Genomic DNA, 19,101 nt, shown 5'->3' with positions numbered 1-19,101 from the left:
ACATATTATTCAGTACAGAGTTAGATATTAAGACCTAAAAATTACTGTGAATCAAATTGACTTAATAGACATCTATAGAATATTTCATCTAATAACAGCTGAAAATACTTTCTTCTCAGCTGCTCGTGGAACTTTCTCCAAAATAGATCATATTTTAGGCCACAAAGCAAGTTTTAGAAAATATTTTTAAAATGTTATAATCCCTTGCATCTTATCTGATCATAATGCAATGAAATTAGAAATAAATACCAGGAAAAAACGTGCAGAAATCTTGAAAACAGAGATTGAACAGTATCCTTTTGGATGAATGATGAATGGGTGATAGAAGAAATCAGGGAAGAGATTATAAATTCTTCACATCAAAGAAGAATAGTGGTAAAACATACCAGAATCCCTGGCACTCATGAAGGCACTTCTGAGAGGAAAATTTATAGCTATGAGTGCATATATGAGAAAATTAGAAATATGTCAAATAAACAACCTAATGACAAATCTTAAGGTCATTGAAAAACAAGCACAAACCAATTGCAAAACCAGTTAAAGGAAGGAAATATCTAAGGTCAGAGAATGAATCAATGAAATAGAGGATTAAAAAAAAGTATGCAATCAAAAGACTACCAACCAAGAAAAGCCCAGGACCGGATGGGTATACAGCGGAGTTTTACAAAACCTTTAAAGAAGAATTAATACCAATACTTTTCAAGTTATTTCAGAAAATAGAAAAAGAAGGAGCTCTTCCAAATTCATTCTATGAGGCCAACATCACCCTCATTCCGAAACCAGACAAATACACCTCAAAGAAAGAAAACTACAGACCAATATCTCTAATGAACCTAGATGCAAAAATTTCCTCAATAAAATTCTGGCAAATCTAATACAAAAACACATCAAAAAAATTGTGCACCATGATCAAGTAGGATTCATCCCTGGGATGCAAGGATGGTTCAATATACGGAAATCAATAAATGTTATTCACCACATCAATAGACTTAAAGATAAGAACCATATGATCATCTCGATAGACGCAGAGAAAGCATTCAACAAAGTACAGCATCCCTTTATGTTCAAAACATTAAAAAAACTAGGGATAACAGGAACTTACCTTGACATTGTAAAAGCTATCTATGCTAAGCCTCAGGCTAGCATCATTCTGAATGGACAAAAGTTGAAGGCATTCCCTCTAAAATCTAGAACAAGACAGGGATGCCCTCTATCACCACTTCTATTCAATATAGTTCTCGAAACACTGGCCAGAGCAATTAGACAGACAAAAGAAATTAAAGGCATAAAAATAGGAAAAAAAAAACTTAAATTATCACTATTTGCGGACGACATGATTCTATACCTAGAAGACCCAAAAGGATCTACAAAGAAACTACTAGAACTAATAAATGAATTCAGCAAAGTGGCAGGATATAAAATCAACACGCATAAATCAAAGGCATTTCTGTATATCAGCGACAAAACTTCTGAAACGGAAATGAGGAAAAACACTCCATTCACAATATCCTCAAAAAAAATAAAATACTTGGGAATCAACCTAACAAAAGAGGTGAAAGATTTATACAATGAAAACTACAGAACCCTAAAGAGAGAAGTAGAAGAAGATCTTAGAAGATGGAAAAATATACCCTGTTCATGGATAGGCAGAACTAACATTATCAAAATGGCGATATTACCAAAAGTTCTCTATAGGTTTAATGCAATGCCAATCAAAATCCCAGCGGCATTTCTTGTAGAAATAGATAAAGCAATCATGAAATTCATATGGAAAAATAAAAGACCCAGAATAGCAAAAGCAGTTCTAAGCAGGAAGTGTGAATCAGGCGGTATAGCGATACCAGATTTCAAACTATATTACAGAGCAGTAGTGACAAAAACAGCATGGTACTGGTACCAATACAGGCGGGTGGACCAATGGTATAGAATAGAGGACACAGAGACTAATCCACAAAGTTACAACTATCTTATATTTGATAAAGGGGCTAAAAGCATGCAATGGAGGAAGGATAGCATCTTCAACAAATGGTGTTGGGAAAACTGGAAATCCATATGCAACAAAATGAAACTGAATCCCTTTCTCTCGCCATGCACAAAAGTTAACTCAAAATGGATCAAGGAGCTTGATATCAAATCAGAGACTTTGCGTCTGATAGAAGAAAAAGTTGGCTCCGATCTACATATTGTGGGGTCGGGCTCCAAATTCCTTAATAGGACACCCATAGCACAAGAGTTAATAACAAGAATCAACAAATGGGACTTACTTAAACTAAAAAGTTTTTTCTCAGCAAGAGAAACAATAAGAGAGGTAAATAGGGAGCCTACATCCTGGGAACAAATTTTTACTCCTCACACTTCAGATAGAGCCCTAATATCCAGAGTATACAAAGAACTCAAAAAATTAGACAATAAGATAACAAATAACCCAATCAACAAATGGGCCAAGGACCTGAACAGACACTTCTCAGAGGAGGATATACAATCAGTCAACAAGTACATGAAAAAATGCTCACCATCTCTAGCAGTCAGAGAAATGCAAATCAAAACCACCCTAAGATACCATCTCATTCCAGTAAGATTGGCAGCCACTATGAAGTCAAACAACAACAAGTGCTGGCGAGGATGTGGGGAAAAGGGTACACTTGTACATTGCTGGTGGGACTGCAAATTGGTGCGGCCAATTTGGAAAGCAGTTTGGAGATTCCTGGGAAAGCTGGGAATGGAACCACCATTTGACCCTGCTATTGCCCTTCTCGGACTATTCCCTGAAGACCTTAAAAGAGCATGCTACAGGGATACTGCCACATCGATGTTCATAGCAGCACAATTCACAATTGCTAGACTGTGGAACCAACCCAGATGCCCTTCAATAGATGAATGGATAAAAAAAAATGTGGCATTTATACACCATGGAATATTACGCAGCACTTAAAAATGACAAAATCATGGAATTTGCAGGGAAATGGATGGCACTAGAGCAGATTATGCTTAGTGAAGCTAGCCAATCCCTAAAAAACAAATACCAAATGTCTTCTTTGATATAATGAGAGCAACTATGAACAGAGTAGGGAGGAAGAGCAGGAAGAAAAGATTAACTTTAAACAGAGACATGAGATGGGAGGGAAAGAGAGAGAAAAAGGAAATTGCATGGAAATGAAGGGAGACCCTCATTGCTATACAAAATTACATATAAGAGGTTGTGAGGGGAATGGGAAAATAAACAAGGAGAGAAATGAATTACAGTAGATGGGGTAGAGAGAGAAGATGGGAGGGAAGGGGAGGGGGGATAGTAGGAGATAGGAAAGGTAGCAGAATACAACAATTACTAATAGGGCATTATGTAAAATTGTGGATGTGTAACCGACGTGATTCTGCAATCTGCATTTGGGGTAAAATTGGGGGTTCATAACCCACTTCAATCTAATGTATGAAATATGATATGTCAAGAGCTTTGTAATGTTGTGAACAACCAATAAAAAAAATGTAAAGAAAATAAAAAATATATAGAATCAAAAAAAAAGTATGCAAAGGAACAGTGAAACAAAGAGTTGGTTCTTTGGAAAGATAAATAAAATTAATAAGCCCTTGGCCAAAAAGAAAAAAGACCAAAATTAATAAAATTAGAAATGAAAAAGGAGAAATCACCACAGACATACAGAAATCCAGAGGATCATTAGGAACTAGTTTGAAAACTTACACTCCAGTTAATTGGAAAGCCTACAAGAAATGGATACATTTCTAGACGTGTATAACCTTGCCAAAATTGAATCAAGAGGACATTGAAAGCCTAAACAGACCAATAACTAGCAGTGAGATAGAAATAGTAATAATTAGCTGCCAAAATACAAGAGCCCAGGACCAGATGAATTCTCAGTATAATTGTACAGATTTTAACTAAGAATTAATTCCAATTTTTCTTGAATTATTCCATGAACTAGAAAGGGATGGAATACTTCCAGTATTACCCTTATACCAAACTATATAAGGACACATAAAAGAAAACTACCGACAATATCCCTCATGAACTTAGATGCAAGAATTCTTAATAAATATTAATTAGCAAATCGTATTCAACAAATAATATGATTGTACATCATAATCATGTTAGTTTTATCCCAAGGATGCAAGAATGGTTTAACATATAAAAATCAATAAATGTAATTCACCATAAAAATAGAATCACCATCATCTTAATGGTACAGAGAAAGCCTTTGACAAAATTCAATTCCCATTCATGATTTAAAAAATCAGAAACTAGGGATGAAAGTAACTTATTTCAACATCATAAAGGCTAGATACAACATACCTACATTGAATATAATACTAAATGGGAAAAAAACTGAAAGAATTTCCTTTAAAATTTGGAACAAGATAAGGATGTCCACTCTCACCACTCCTATTCAATATAGTATAAGAAATACTAGCCAGAGCAAATTAGACAAAAGAAGCAAATTTTAAGAAACAAATAAAAATGGGAAAGGAGGAAGTCAAATTATCACTATTTGCAGATGAATCTCTACTTAAAGGAACTAAAAAGTTCCATCAGAAGACTGCTAGAGTTAAATCAGCAAAGTGGCAGATTACAAAATTAACATACAAAACTTGTTACCCTCCCTAAATAATAAGGAATCTGCTGAGAAAGAAATCAGGAAAATAATTCCATTTACAGTAGCCTCAAAAAATAAATAAAATACCCAGAAATAAATTTAACGAAGTGAAACATCTCTATAATGAAAACTATAGAACATTGAAGAAAGAAATTGAAGACAACACAAGAAGATGGAAAGTCTTCCTCTGTTCATGAACAGGCAGAATTAATATTGCTAAAATGGACACATTACTAAAAACAATAAACAGATTAAATGCAGTCTCCATCAAAATGCCAATGATAGTCTTCACAGAACTTGGAAAAAGTCCTAACATTTATTTGGAAGAATAAAAGAATCCTAGCCAAAGCAGTTCTCAGCCAATAAAACAATGCTGGAAGCATCACAATATCTGATTTCAAATTTCACTACAGAGCTATACTAAAAAAAAACTGCATGGCACTGGCATAAAAACAGACACTGGTTCAGAATAAAAGACATAGACAAATGCACATATCTACAGGCATTTGATCTTTCACAAAGGTGCCAAAGGCCTTTTAAACAAATAACACTAGGAAAACTGGTTATCCCTATGTAGAAGAATGAGACTTGATTCTTATCTCTCACCCTGCACAATAGTTATTAACTCAAAGTGGACCAGGGACCTCAGAATTAGGCCATAACCATGCAGCTGCTGGAGAAAACATAGTGTCAACACCCTAACATAAGGGCAGGCAATGACTTTCTTAGACCGCTAAAGCTGAGGAAATAATTTTAAGAGTTATGAAGTGGATTGGCATAAAATTTAAAAGTTTCTGCACAGCAAAGGAAACAAGAATGTGAAGAGAGAACTTACAAAATGGGAGAAAATCCTGCTAGCTACTATTCTAAAGAATTAGTAAACTATAGCAATACATGTGTATCCAAGTGTATAGCAACACAGTTCACAATAGCCAAACTATGGAACGAGCCTCTGTGTCTGTCCAGGTCCAAACAAAGTCCAGCAATACAGTGTGGCCCATTTGGTTTTACTTCAGGAACATAGGGTGCCTTTTACATTTGTATAGTAATGTAATATACCATGTTAGGAGAATAAAAGCTAAACATCACATAGTCATCTTGAGAGATGCTGGGAAATCATCTCATTAAATCGTTAAATGATTTCCCAGCATCTCTCAAGATGACTATGGTCATCCTTATACAAAATACATGTATGAAGATTTGAATTTGAGACCAACATACCTTATAAACAAACAGAGATATGAAAATTTGTGGTATATATGTGTATTAAGAATTGTAATACAAAAAAGAGTACATGCATAATGGCAAAAAAAATAGTGTTCATTCATAGTAAAAAAAACAAATAGCAATAGAAAACTACTAAATTTCTTTTTAAAAAAACTACAGCAGACATCATAATTTATGGTAACATTGAAAACTCTCCCTTTGAAGTCAGAATGAAACAAGGATGTAAGTCAAACCTGTAAAATTGAAAGCCAGGTACAGTGGTGCATGCCTAAACTCCAAGCTACTTGGGAGGCTAAAACAGGAAAATTGCAAGTTTGAGGCCAACCTGAGTAACCTAGCCAAGCCCCTGTCTCAAAATAAAATAAAGTAGCCTAGAGATGTACATGTAGCTCTGTGGTAAAGACTTGCCTGTCATGCACTAAGCCAGGCAGCCCCCAGTACAAAAATAAATAGATAGATAGATAGATAGATAGATAGGCAGACACATTTATATATAATAAGGAAATTATAAATCTATCATTATTCATATGTGATGTGACTTCAGATATTCTAGAAAATATAAAAGGATCCAAAACAAAGGTGCTAGATACAAGGACCATATATTTGAAAATTCATTTTTCTATATAACAGCAACTAAATGATTTTAGAAAGATACCATTTATAACAGCATCAAAAAAGCAAATATTTAGAAACAAATCTTTAAAAACTTTTACATAGCAAACACTAAAATATTATTGAGACTTAAAGTTATTTTTAAAACATTGAGAAATATCTTTAAAAGACTTCAGTAATATAGTTTTCATTATATTTGTGGTTGAAACATTTAATATTATAAAGATGTTGAATTCATCTCAGATTAACCTGTTGATTCCATATAATCTCAAACAGCATCTCAATAGGCTTTGGTGGGAGGGATGTAGAACTTGAAGCTCTGGTTGTAAAATTTATATGGAAGTGCAAAGACTCAGATGGCCAAAACAATTCTGGAGATGAACAATGTGGGAGACATTCTTTTATTGGATATTAAAACCTATTATTAAGAGCTGGGATTATGGCTCAGCGGGAGAGCACTCGTGCGAGGACCTGAGTTCGATCCTCAGCACCACATAAAAATAATAAAGATATTGTGTCCAACTACAACTAAAAAATAAATATTTTTTAAAACCTATTATTAAACTATAATAGTTAAGATAGTATCATTTTGGTGCAAGGATGGACAAATATTTGCTTGTAACTAATCTTAAGAAATGGGTAAGAGTCTTAAGAAGGCACAGATTGAAGATAATAATGTCAGAATAACTGAACAGGAAAATAAAGTTTGGTCAGCCTCTTTTAAATTTGTTTTGGCAATGAGATTCTTAGCATCTGGCTATTAGAGACTAATCCTTAAATTTGTCCCCCTACTTTACATTCCAAGACTATCAATCGACAACCTATAGCCACAAATAGTACCAAATCCTATACATACCTATGATAAAGTTAAATTTATAAATTAAGGACAGTAAGGGCTTAACAATAAATAATAATTAGAAGAGGAATTTTAACAATATAGTTTATGTGAATGTGGTCTCTTTCTTTGTTTCTCAAAATATTGTACTATACTGATCACCATTGACTGCTGATAACTGAAACTATAGACAGCAAAATCACAGATAAAGGGTAACTACTCCCTAAAACATCCTCACGTAGAATCTGTCATAACACTGCTTATTAAACAAATATATAGAATATGTTTAATAGTTACTTTGAATCTAATTTATTGTGTGCTTAAGTAACTGTTTTCAATAATTTTTGGTTTTAGATCTGCTGACTTGGGTCCTGCTTTATTGACAAGACCTGGACAACCAACACTTACCAGAGTGCCCCCACCTATTCTTCCAAGGCCATCACAGCAGACAGGAAGCAGCAGTGTGAACACTTTCAGACCTGCATACAGTTCATTTTCTTCTGGATATGGCACCTATGGAAATTCATTTTATGGAAGCTATAGTCCTTATAGTTATGGATATAATGGGTTGGGCTATAACCGCCTCCGTGTAGATGATCTTCCACCCAGTAGATTTGTTCAGCAAGCTGAAGAAAGCAGCAGAGGTGCATTTCAGTCCATTGAAAGTATTGTACATGCCTTTGCCTCTGTCAGTATGATGATGGATGCTACTTTTTCAGCTGTCTATAACAGTTTTAGGGCTGTATTGGATGTAGCAAATCACTTCTCCCGATTAAAAATACACTTTACAAAGGTTTTTTCAGCTTTTGCATTAGTTAGGACTATAAGATATCTTTATAGACGGTTACAGTGGATGATGGGTTTAAGAAGAAGCTCTGAGAATGAGGACCTGTGGGCAGAAAGTGAAGGAACTGTGGCTTGTCTTGGTGCGGAGGACCAAGCAGCTAACTCAGCAAAATCTTGGCCAATATTTTTGTTTTTTGCTGTTATCCTCGGAGGTCCTTATCTCATCTGGAAACTTTTATCTACCCACAGTGATGAAGTAACAGGTAAGAATAAGGGAACAGATTCAGACAACCATATAATTTAGATTTGTTAAATTAACATTCTTTTTATTCATTTGTATTTACTTTTTGATCTAGTTATTTTCCATTAAGAACTTCAAAATTAGAAAAGGAATGTCACAAAGACAAATTTGCTGATTTAGTATTAGTTCAGTTTAACATACATTTCCTAAATACTATTTACAAGGAACTGAACTTGGTACTGTGGAGGATACAAAAGATGCATAGGGCATAATCCCTATTTTTCTAAAACTTTTTGGGAGGGAAGTGATTAAGATACATATACAGTAACTGGGGTTGTGGCTCAGTGGTAGAGCTCGCCTCGCACGTAACAGGCCCTGGGTTCGATCCTCGGTACCACATAAATAAATAAAATAGAGATATTGTGTTCAAATACAACTAAAAATTTTTTTAAAAAAGATACATATACAGGTAATTATAATGAGACAAAGTGTAGTAGGGATTAGGACAGTTAAGGAGAAACAAAGTTTCTCGAGCCTCTTTTTATATGCAGCATACTGTGTTAGGTATTTTCTGTATTATAATCTCATTATTTCAAAAATCCAAAAGTAAGACTTATTCTCATTTTACAAGTGGCAAAACTGAGGTTCAGAGAAATCACCTGTCCAAGGTCACATCTTTAATAAGGCAGAACCAGAAACAAAACCCAAGCTGCTTGACTATTAAGTCCATGTTCTATGAACTGTTACAAAGTGCTAGAAAAGTGAAGCTAATATTTTTGGCCCTACTATCTAGGAAGAAATGGCATTTGCCTTAGGTTTTTGAAAGATAGATAACATTTCATCCGTTAGTAAGGAAAGGGGGAATAGGGGTCAGCAGATATAGCTCAGTGAGAGAGTGCATGCCTAGCTTGCATGAGGCCCTGGATTCAATCCCCATTACCACACACACACAAAATAGGTGGTGTTAAAATACTGTCAAGCTGATGGAACAGCTTGTAAAAGGCACATAGGCAGAAAATAAGAGATTTGTTATGCAGCTGTCGTATATTAGCTGTCCTATTCATCCTTGAATAGAAGGATGCTAAGAAATAAGGTTGAGAAATTATGTTGAAGCTTAAAAGTGGAAGATCTTACTTCATTTGGGGTTTATTGGTAGTTTTTTGTTTCTTTGTTTTTTGTTTTATTTTGTTGGTTGAAGTCTAAACTGAGCAACTTATAGTAAAGGCCTGTCTCAAAATAAAAGAAGGGCTGGGGATGTGGTTTAGTGGAAGAGCACTTGCCTGGCATTTTCAAGGCTCTGGATTCAATCCCAGTGCCACTAAAAAATAAAAGATGAATTTTTGAAAAATCCTGCCCTTGTGGCAATCTAATGATAGGAGACAGTAAACAAATAAAATTTATAGTAAACTGGAAGGTATAAGTGCTATAGGAAAAAATAATTATAAAGCAGGCAAGAATATTGGGGAGTATCAGGAGGAAGAAGAGGGGTTACATTGCTACATATAGTCAGAAGAGGGTTCCCTGAAGGAGGCGAGGGAATAAGTCCTACAGCTATTTGAGAGAAAAGTGTTTGAGGCATAGTGAGCAGCAAAATTGCAAAGGTATTTAAGTGACAGTGTGCCTGGCGCATCAGGTGAACAGTAAGGTCAGCATAGTGGCAACAAAATGAGAGTCAGAAGAGGCAAGGGGGGAAGAATACAGGGGTTGGACTTAATGAGTTTGATGTGTCAATGGAACATTTAAGTGGAACTTGAGAAAGTTTCAGAGAGCAGTTTAAAAGGCAGGATAGGATCTTAGGAAAGAAGTAAAAAATAAGATATATGAGTCATGTACATAGAAGTAATAGAAGAAGGGGCTGGAGTTGTGGCTCAGTGGTAGAGCGCTCACCTAGTACATGTGAGGTCCTGGGTTCCATCCTCAGTACCACATAAAAATAAATTAAAAAATAAAGATACAATATCTTTGTGTACAACTAAAAAATAAATATTTGAAAAAAAAGAAATGATAGAAGAAATAGTAAGTGGGTTATATTACAATGGTAAAGAAATAGGAAAGAAGAGAGGATGTTTTAGTGAGCTTTTTTGCTATTGTGACCAAGATACCTGACAAGAACAATTTTAGAGGAGGAAAAGTTTATTTGGTGCCCATGTCCATAGATGGTCAGCTCCATAGCTCTGGGCCAAAGAAGAGACAACACATCATGGCAGAAGAGTGTGGTGGAGAAAAGCAGCTCAGGATATGTTACCAGGAAACAGCTTTCCTCACCAGGACAAAACATAAACTCTAAAGCCATGCCCCCAATGACCTACTTCCTCTAGCCATACCCTTGCCCGCCTGCAGTTACCACCCAGTTAATCCTTATCAGTGGATTAATGAATTGATTAAGTTAAGGCTCTTATAACCCAAACATTTCACCTTTTAATCCTTTTGCATTTTCTCACATATGAGCTTTTGGGAGACACCTCATACCTAAACCATTACTGAGGGTAAGATGGAAATCACCAAGAACAAAATTAGAACCATGTTATTGCTGCATTATAAAACCAAAAGTGGAAGGAGGAAGTTTTAAGATCAGGAAGAAAGATCATAAATGATATCAAGTGCTATAATAAGAATGAGAACTGAAAAAAGATCATTAGATTTGGTAGTTGGAGGACATCAAGCTCCAGCAGGTAGTTTTGGTAGAGTGTAAAAAATGGAAACTTTTTTAAAATTTTATATATATGTATAGATAGATAGGGTTTTTTCTTTAGTTGTCAGTGGACCTTTATTTTATTTATATGCAATGCTGAGAATCGAACTCAGTGCCTCAAACATGCTAGGCCCAAGATGGAAACTTTTGAAGGGCAGAAGGGGCAAATAAACTCAGCAGGCATGATGGTCCAAACCTGTAATCCCGATGGCTCAGGAGGCTGAAACAGGAGGATCATAAATTCAAAGCCAGACTCAGCAAAAGTGAGGCACTAAGCAATTCAGTAAGACCCTGTCTCTAAAATACAAAATAGGACTAGAGATGTGGCTCAGTGGATGAGTGCCCCTGAGTTCAATCCCCAGTACCCAAAATAAATAAATAAATAAACTCAAATTTTAAAAGGAAAGATGAACAGTGAATAGAAGAGAAGAAGAATAGTTTGTCAATGTAGTTATTTTCAGCTTTTTGTTTTGTCTTTTAGGAATTTAAAGTTAGATCTGAAGTATGTTTTTAGGGTAAAAGAAGTCAGTAGAGAAGCAGTGATTAGAGATCAGGAAGAGACAGAGGATGAAAAAGCCTTTTATAGGAGGTAGAAGAGAATATGATCTAGATCTAAGGAAATAGGTAAAAAGCAGGGGCAAAAGAAGGGGAAATGGGTCATGATACAAAGAGATTTTTGTAAATGAAATGGAGGAAACTTGGGTCCTGTGACTTTCCCTACTTAGAAGAGGGGTCTGCAAATTATGGCCTATGGGCCAAATCTTGCCTGCTCCTGTTTTTGTGTAGCACATAAGTTAAGAATTTTTTTATATTTTTTCAATAATTGGAAGAAATTTAAAGAAATATTTTTAAATCGAAAAATTTCTGATTTGACAATGATTTGAAATTCAAATCTTAGCACATATTGAGTAAAGTTTTATCGTTGACAGCCATACTCATTGTATATATTGTTATGGCTGCTTTTTGTGTTAGATTTGTTAACTTAACATTCTTTTTATTCATTTGTATTTACTTTTTGATCTAGTTATTTTCTAGTTATATGAGCAGAGTTGAGTAGTTTTCACAGAGACCATCTGTGATACTCTCATTGCTTCATATTCTTTTCTGTATATTACAGATCTTCCTAATTAGTTACAACTTGATAGCATGTAGAGTGCCACATGTATTGTTACAACACAAAATTTTTTCACAAGTGCTTACTTGACACATAAGAAAAGTAGATTTTGATGTCATATGTATATATGGATTATTTTGTTATTGAATTAGATGGTAAAGCGCTATTTATTATGCAGTGACACTCTAGCTTTTTAAAATAAATATAATGTACATCATTACCAGACTGAGCACTATTCACAAAATCAACACTCAGAAACAGTAGGAACTTTACAAATAGAAATCTGTTATCATAGCAAATTTCCTTACCCTCCCCCACAAAAAAGGAAAAGGAAAATGAGGCTGCAATTAAAATAACTTTCTGAAAAGTTCATTTGTTAGCCAATCAGGGAAAGCTGTTTACTGATGGTGATTGCAACTGCCAAGAAATATGTCCAGAAAAAGTTAACGTTAAAGACTTACTAGCTTTCAGTAGGAACAACTTCTTGAAGAGTTAATAGCATTTGGAACAGCATAGCCAACTTAAAGCAAATGAAGGACTGAGGCTATAGCTCAGTAGTAAGAGTATGTGCTTAGCATGTACAAGGCCCTGGGTCTAATCCCCAGCACTTAGAAAACAAGAAAGTGCAAGTTATTTGAATGTTTTTCCTTAACTTGTAATGACCGGATAGATGCTGATAGTGCTGAGTTTTTTGTTATTTTTCTTGTTTGTTTGTTTGTTTTGAGGAATATGGATGAATTTGAAGTGACTTAGCCTCAGTGAATATTATGTGGTGTAACTACAGGCAAAAATAGTTGAATTGAAACACTAATTCAACTGAGGTGGAATCTACTAAGATGTATTGCACCTGATGGTGTGAAAATATAGGTGGAGCAGAAAGCAAATTAGTTGGACAAAATTTACAGCAGGGATATTGCAGAAAATATTTGAACTTATCAGGTATTATTGAATAAATAGTATCAAGTTAAAATTTATTTACTTTTATGATATAACTGTTATTAGTTATGTAAATTTTTCATATGGAGAAACTGAAGATTCTGACTTTACCTACTATACAGCAGTTCAGGGGCTTAACAGGGGTTGTTTTATTTACTTATTTTTTTAATTGAGGCCAAGGTTGAAATTTTCCTAAACAAACCCATCCTCAGTCACCATTATTAAACATAAATGGCTTTAACAATAAACTTTTGCTATTAACTTATAATATTCTTAATGAATTAAACATAAACCATAAAGTAGAATAGTACCTGTGTGTAAAAACTTACACTGGAGTAAAGTTATTTTGACAGTGCTCACATTATTTGAATTACAAATAATGTCACTGCTTTATACATCTCCCAGACTGTCAGAAATTAAAATAAGAAGTGATATCTCAGTTCCCACACAAATTTGCAGCAGATAGATTTTCCAAACTCAAACTATAATGCCAGAAGTAACTTTTAGACTTCCAATGCAAAGAAAAATTCCATATTTAGGAATCCATTTAACTCTGTAATTGAGGAGCTTGCACTTAGTCTTTATTCAAAAGTGATTAATCTGCAATGTAATGACTTGGTAAAAGGCAAAATTAAGGGAAGAATTTGACAGAATTATATTCTAGACTATTAATCTCCCAAATAATACATATGTTTAATTAAAACCACATGCTCATGAATGAATTGGTTTCAGGATTTGGCAGTACCTATTATGTGAAAAGACACTGACAAAGATGAAATGCCTAAAATTTAATTTAGCATTAACAAATGAATATTGCAGTCTAGTCCAAATGAAGCAGAATACTACCCTCACCCCAAAATATTCCATCTGTCTTAGTAGTAGAATTATATTACCCCCTTCCAAAAAGAAAGAAAACTCATTATTACAATTTTGGATTTCATCATAACATTCTGTATTTCCTTTTGGCCTGCAAAATCTAAAATGCTTAAAGCAAGGGGGCTAGAATTTTCAGCTTAACAAAAAGGATAAAGTTCATAAGAAATAGCCTAGTGAATACACTGTTTACTTAACATAGCATTCACTATAAAATTTATTTGGGAATGAAAGACTTTTTTCTTGGTAAATGAATTTATGCAATTTATATTTATGCAATTAAAGCCATAGACAGTAAAAGATCTACATTTTCCTTTTGCATGTTTTACTAACTTAAATTCTTAATTTGGCTTATAGACAACATCAACTGGGCAAATGGTGAGGATGACCATGTAGTTGCTAGAGCAGAATATGATTTTGCTGCTGTATCCGAAGAAGAAATTTCTTTCCGTGCTGGTGATATGCTAAACTTAGCTCTCAAAGGTAACAAATCATGAATGAATTGGAATCACATCTGAATTTTTAGTATTTATAAATATAGTATTAGAAACAGCAACAAAGGATCTTGTTCATGTTAGTTAATTTTGAGGTAGCTACTGGAATTTCTCTTTTGTATCATTTTTTCACCTTCCAAATCTGAAGAAGTCAGGAGAAATGCCCCACCACTCTGTTCCAATAATATTTCATTGACATGTTTTTTTATAAACTCAAAACACTTGAATTACAAATTCTTTTAATCCCCACACAACAGCATGAATTAAGGACTAAATGTAGCAAATCCAGTAAGTCAAAGGAATTATTTAATATCTTTTAAAGGTCTCTGTCTGTCCTTTGGCTTTCATTATTTGAACAGTGTTTAATTCAGAAACTCCATCATGAGTTGGGCATGGTGGTGCATGCCTACAATCTCAGCCACTCGGGAGGCTAAGCCAAAGGATCACAAATTCAAGGCCAACCAGCACAACTTATCAAGACCCTGTCTCAAAACTTTTTAATAAAAAGAGCGGGGTTCTAGTTTAGTGGTAGAGTGCTTGCATAGAATGTATAAGACATTGGGATCAATCCCCAGTACCACAAAAAAAGGAAAAAGAAACTATCATGAGTATCCTAAGAATTATCATTATAAAGTATTTGAGAACCTCAGCAAGAAATTCATACATATCTCAGATTTATTTTTGGACCAGGTCACTAATAGTTTTAATGACTTCAGACAAAATGATCTTTTCCTTCACTTTTCTTCAGGAAGAACAACCAGGATTTTCGTGAATTTATTTCTTAAAAATGTGTGTGTTTGGGGCTGGGGTTGTGGCTCAGCAGTAGAGCGCTCGCCTAGCACATATGAGGCACTGTGTTCGATCCTCAGTACAACATAAAAATTAATAAATAAAGGTATTGGGTACAACTACAACTAAAAATTTTTTTTCAAAAAAAAATGTGTTTGTGGGGACTTCACGATTATTACAGAAAGTCACCTTTTGTTATCCTAACCCTATTTTACAAGTGAGGAAACATAGAATGAGTTAATTGTCCAGTACAGAAAGCTAAAATTTGGTAGAGCTGAACTATGAGTCTGAGTTTGTCGGACTTCAGAGCCTATGCTTTTAACCACTCTGGCTAACTTTTCCATGGGAGTATATATTAAGGGAAACTTTCTTTGCCACTTACTAAAACTAAGTCACTCTTTACATGGGAAAAAAAAATACCTTCAATGTTCAAATTTTTCCCATCTTTAAAATTAATTTTCACTATCTTCAGGATTAGTTATCACAATCACATGGAATGAGTTTATATTTGGGCCAAAAGTTACATACGGAAAACTGACTGCATAAAATTGTATGTCTTTAAAAACCAGTGTTGTTGGCATGTCCCTGAATTACTAGCTACTCAGGAGACTGAAGCAGGAGGGTCACTTGGTCACTTGAGACTAGAAGTTTAGGACCAGCCTGGCCAACATAGTGCTATCCTATCTCTTTAAAAGAGAGAAAGTATACATTTACTTTCTAATCTTGCCCCTAATTTACCCAAATGAGTAAAAGAATTAGATATTCCTTAGATTCAAATTTAATAAAAAAGACACTGATGTTTTTAGATTTTTGAGAGAACTGAATCTGTTTACACTATAAGTGGACCTGCTGAGGTTAACTTTTACTGTTTTATTCTTCAAGTCAAAAAGAAATAGTAGAAAACAAAAAAATACAAAATATAGGAATGGATTTAAAGTGAGGCATAGTGATGTGTGCCTGTAGGCCCAGTTGGAAACCTAAGGCAAGAGGATTGCTTGAGCCTGAAGTTTGAGGCCAGCCTAGGTAACATAGTGAGACCCTGTTTGGGGAAGAAAAAAAAAATCCTGAACTGTTAAGCCTACTCAGCATTTGATTTTGAATATACATTCATGTAATGTTTGTTCAGATGTTATTTATAAAATTGCAATATAGATTTTACTTAATATTTACCATTAATATTGTTGGATATCCAAAGTATAATTATAAAATTGTCTTTTTTCCATCAGAACAACAACCCAAAGTGCGTGGTTGGCTTCTGGCTAGTCTTGATGGTCAAACAACAGGACTTATACCTGCGAATTATGTCAAAATTCTTGGTAAAAGAAGAGGTAGAAAAACGGTGGAATCAAGTAAAATTTCTAAGCAGCAACAATCTTTTACCAACCCAACACTAATTAAAGGAGCCACGGCTGCCGATTCTTTGGATGAACAGGAAGCTGCCTTTGAATCTGTTTTTGTTGAAGCTAATAAGGTTCCGAGTGCACCTGATTCCACAGGGAAAAGTGGAGATAAACAAGATCTTTGATATCTTTCATATTTGAGTGCAGTTGAACAATACTTTGGAATTCTTTTTAAAATTATTTCTTACAAAAAATTAGTCTACAATTGAAGGAAAATATTTGTTATTATCTATTCCAGGTGTTTTGCTGCTAGAAATTATTAAAGTTCTAAATGGGAATTATTAAAGTTCTATGTATTTTACACTAGTTGGTCGAGTGACCTGGTTATACTTTACAATTTATTGGACCATGAGGTGGGCTTTTAAGATTATGGAAAACTTGTCATTTTCATCATATTTAAATCCTAAATTTATTTGAAAAATAAGACTGATGAATTATAGAATGCATGGTTTACAACATAAGGGATCATTAGTGCTTTTAAAAGTTCTAGATTAATTGAAATCTTTAGAAATTGGGTGATAACAAATATGAAAACAGACAAAAAGGCTAATGGTTTATACTCTTAGTAAACTGAATAATAAAAATTTTCTGATCTGTGTTTTATCCAGTGTTAGGTTTACTTTATGTAGTAGTATGTTTTTACCCACAGTTGATGTTATCTTTTCTTATATTTATAAAAATTCAACTTGAAAAGGTCATTAGAAGCTTAATGAAGGAAATGGTTCTATGATAGAGTATAATTCTTATCTTTGCAATACAACTAGTTTTCATTCTAGATAGATCAGAATATATGAAAGATTTACATTTTTCTCCAACAAAGACTCAAGTCTTTTGAGTTTGTACTTAATGATATGATCAGTTCTAATAGTAATGATTTTTAATCTTTTCATATAGTCTCTGATTATACCTAGTGCAGAAATTTCATATTCTGGATGTTCATTAACACTGAAAATGTGTCATATTGACTATGCATTTCTTTTAGATTTAGTTTTTACTCCTGAAATTATAAATAAAATATTCATTTGCCATTTAGAATGTAATAGTACTATTTGTTTGTTTTATGCTTAATAATGATCTTAAACAAGTTTTAGTATACTGAATATTTCCCCATAAAATTGGAAAATTCATACACTTGCTGTGATCATACTACAGATTAATACTATCAGGAATATAGGTATGCAAGAATACATTTATAAATATTGTCAAGAACAATTTTTATAAAAATTGTGATTTAGTATTTTTATCTTTCTTATAGATTTGTGTTTTTCAAACAAGTAACTCAAGAATAGTTCAGATTAAACTATATATACCCAGAATACAACTTTGCTAACAGCTTCTTAGGTAGCCCTTTTTTGAAATGACAGTGTGGTAACAAACATATTATTTAAAATGGAAATCTTTACCCTGTGCAGAAAAAAATAAGTACATGTAGTAAAATTTATTATCTTATACCTATTTTTCTAATATATACATATTAGCCCTCAAATTAAAAAGGTAAAAGTTTCTCATATTATTGTTTTTCATTTGTTTTACAATTAAAGGTGGTTCTTTGAATTGTTAGAGACTAATTTATGGAAATTTTGTTCTTGAAGCACATTTTTAATAAAACAAATTATTAACATTTGGTCTTGAGACATCTAAATTGAATGCTAGAAATAAATGTTTTGTTGCGTTATTTAGGTTAGAAAAGTTGAGTCATTAAGATAATATTTGTGACAGCTATTAAAGATGTATAAGGAAAGGAGTATAGTACAAAATGAAAGAAAACAATTTCACCTTTCTTTGGTTAAGTATGCTAAATTAAAGCAGGTGATATCTTACTTCTAACTTTGTTTAACAGTTCTCTTTCTATTAAAACTCTCGAAGAGTGCTACTTTATAGAAACCAAATTTTAAGTTAAATAAATCATAAGTCATAGTAAGGAAACAATTTTCTAATTTATCTGATGACATTTTATTTATTCGAGAAAGAAAAAAGTAACAAGGACTATAAATTTTCATGACATTTAGGTATTTGATTTAGTCAGTGTAGTAATTAAACATTAACTTGAAGAGAGCTATCCTTATTTGATGCTTTCTTTAATGGAAAAAAGAGCAAATTGCAGTTAAATCTTTATTTTTATAGACTGTGAACTTTTACTAGAGAAATAAAAATATATTAAGCTTGATTGACTTTTTAAAAGATAAGCTCTAGCTGGGTACGGTGGCCCAAGCCTGTAATCCTAGCAGTTCAGGAGGCTGAAGCAGGAGGATTGTGAGTTCAAAGCCAGCCTCAGCAATGGCAAGGCACTGAGCAACTCAGTGAGACCCTGTCTTTAAATAAAATACAAATTAGGGCTGGGGATGTGGCTCAATGGTGAAGTACCTCTGAGTTCAATCTCCAGTACTCAAAAAAAAAAAACAAGATAGGCTCTTAACTCTTGAAGTTTAGAAAGTCTCCATTTTTCTTCATATCATTGTGTATATTACCTACTTACCTGCCCACCAATGTAACTA

General features: G+C 33.7%; 1 protein-coding gene across 1 annotated transcript in view; it reads left to right on the top strand.

The window, feature by feature from the left end:
• PEX13 (peroxisomal biogenesis factor 13) overlaps positions 1–18,592 on the top strand; it is a 29,543-nt gene extending 10,951 nt beyond the window's left edge. The window contains exons 2-4 of the mRNA XM_081263926.1: positions 7,636–8,330; positions 14,281–14,406; positions 16,433–18,592. Coding sequence (XP_081120052.1) covers positions 7,636–8,330; positions 14,281–14,406; positions 16,433–16,731 — 1,120 coding nt within the window. The 3' untranslated portion in view covers positions 16,732–18,592. The remainder of the gene's footprint in view (positions 1–7,635; positions 8,331–14,280; positions 14,407–16,432) is intronic.
• The last annotated feature ends 509 nt before the right edge of the window (positions 18,593–19,101 follow it).

Source organism: Spermophilus citellus (genome assembly GCF_964194105.1).
Source record: "Spermophilus citellus genome assembly, chromosome: 13".
Classification (NCBI taxonomy): domain Eukaryota; kingdom Metazoa; phylum Chordata; class Mammalia; order Rodentia; family Sciuridae; genus Spermophilus; species Spermophilus citellus.
Note: the sequence above shows the minus strand (reverse complement) of the source record. Positions and strands in the feature narration are given on the sequence as shown.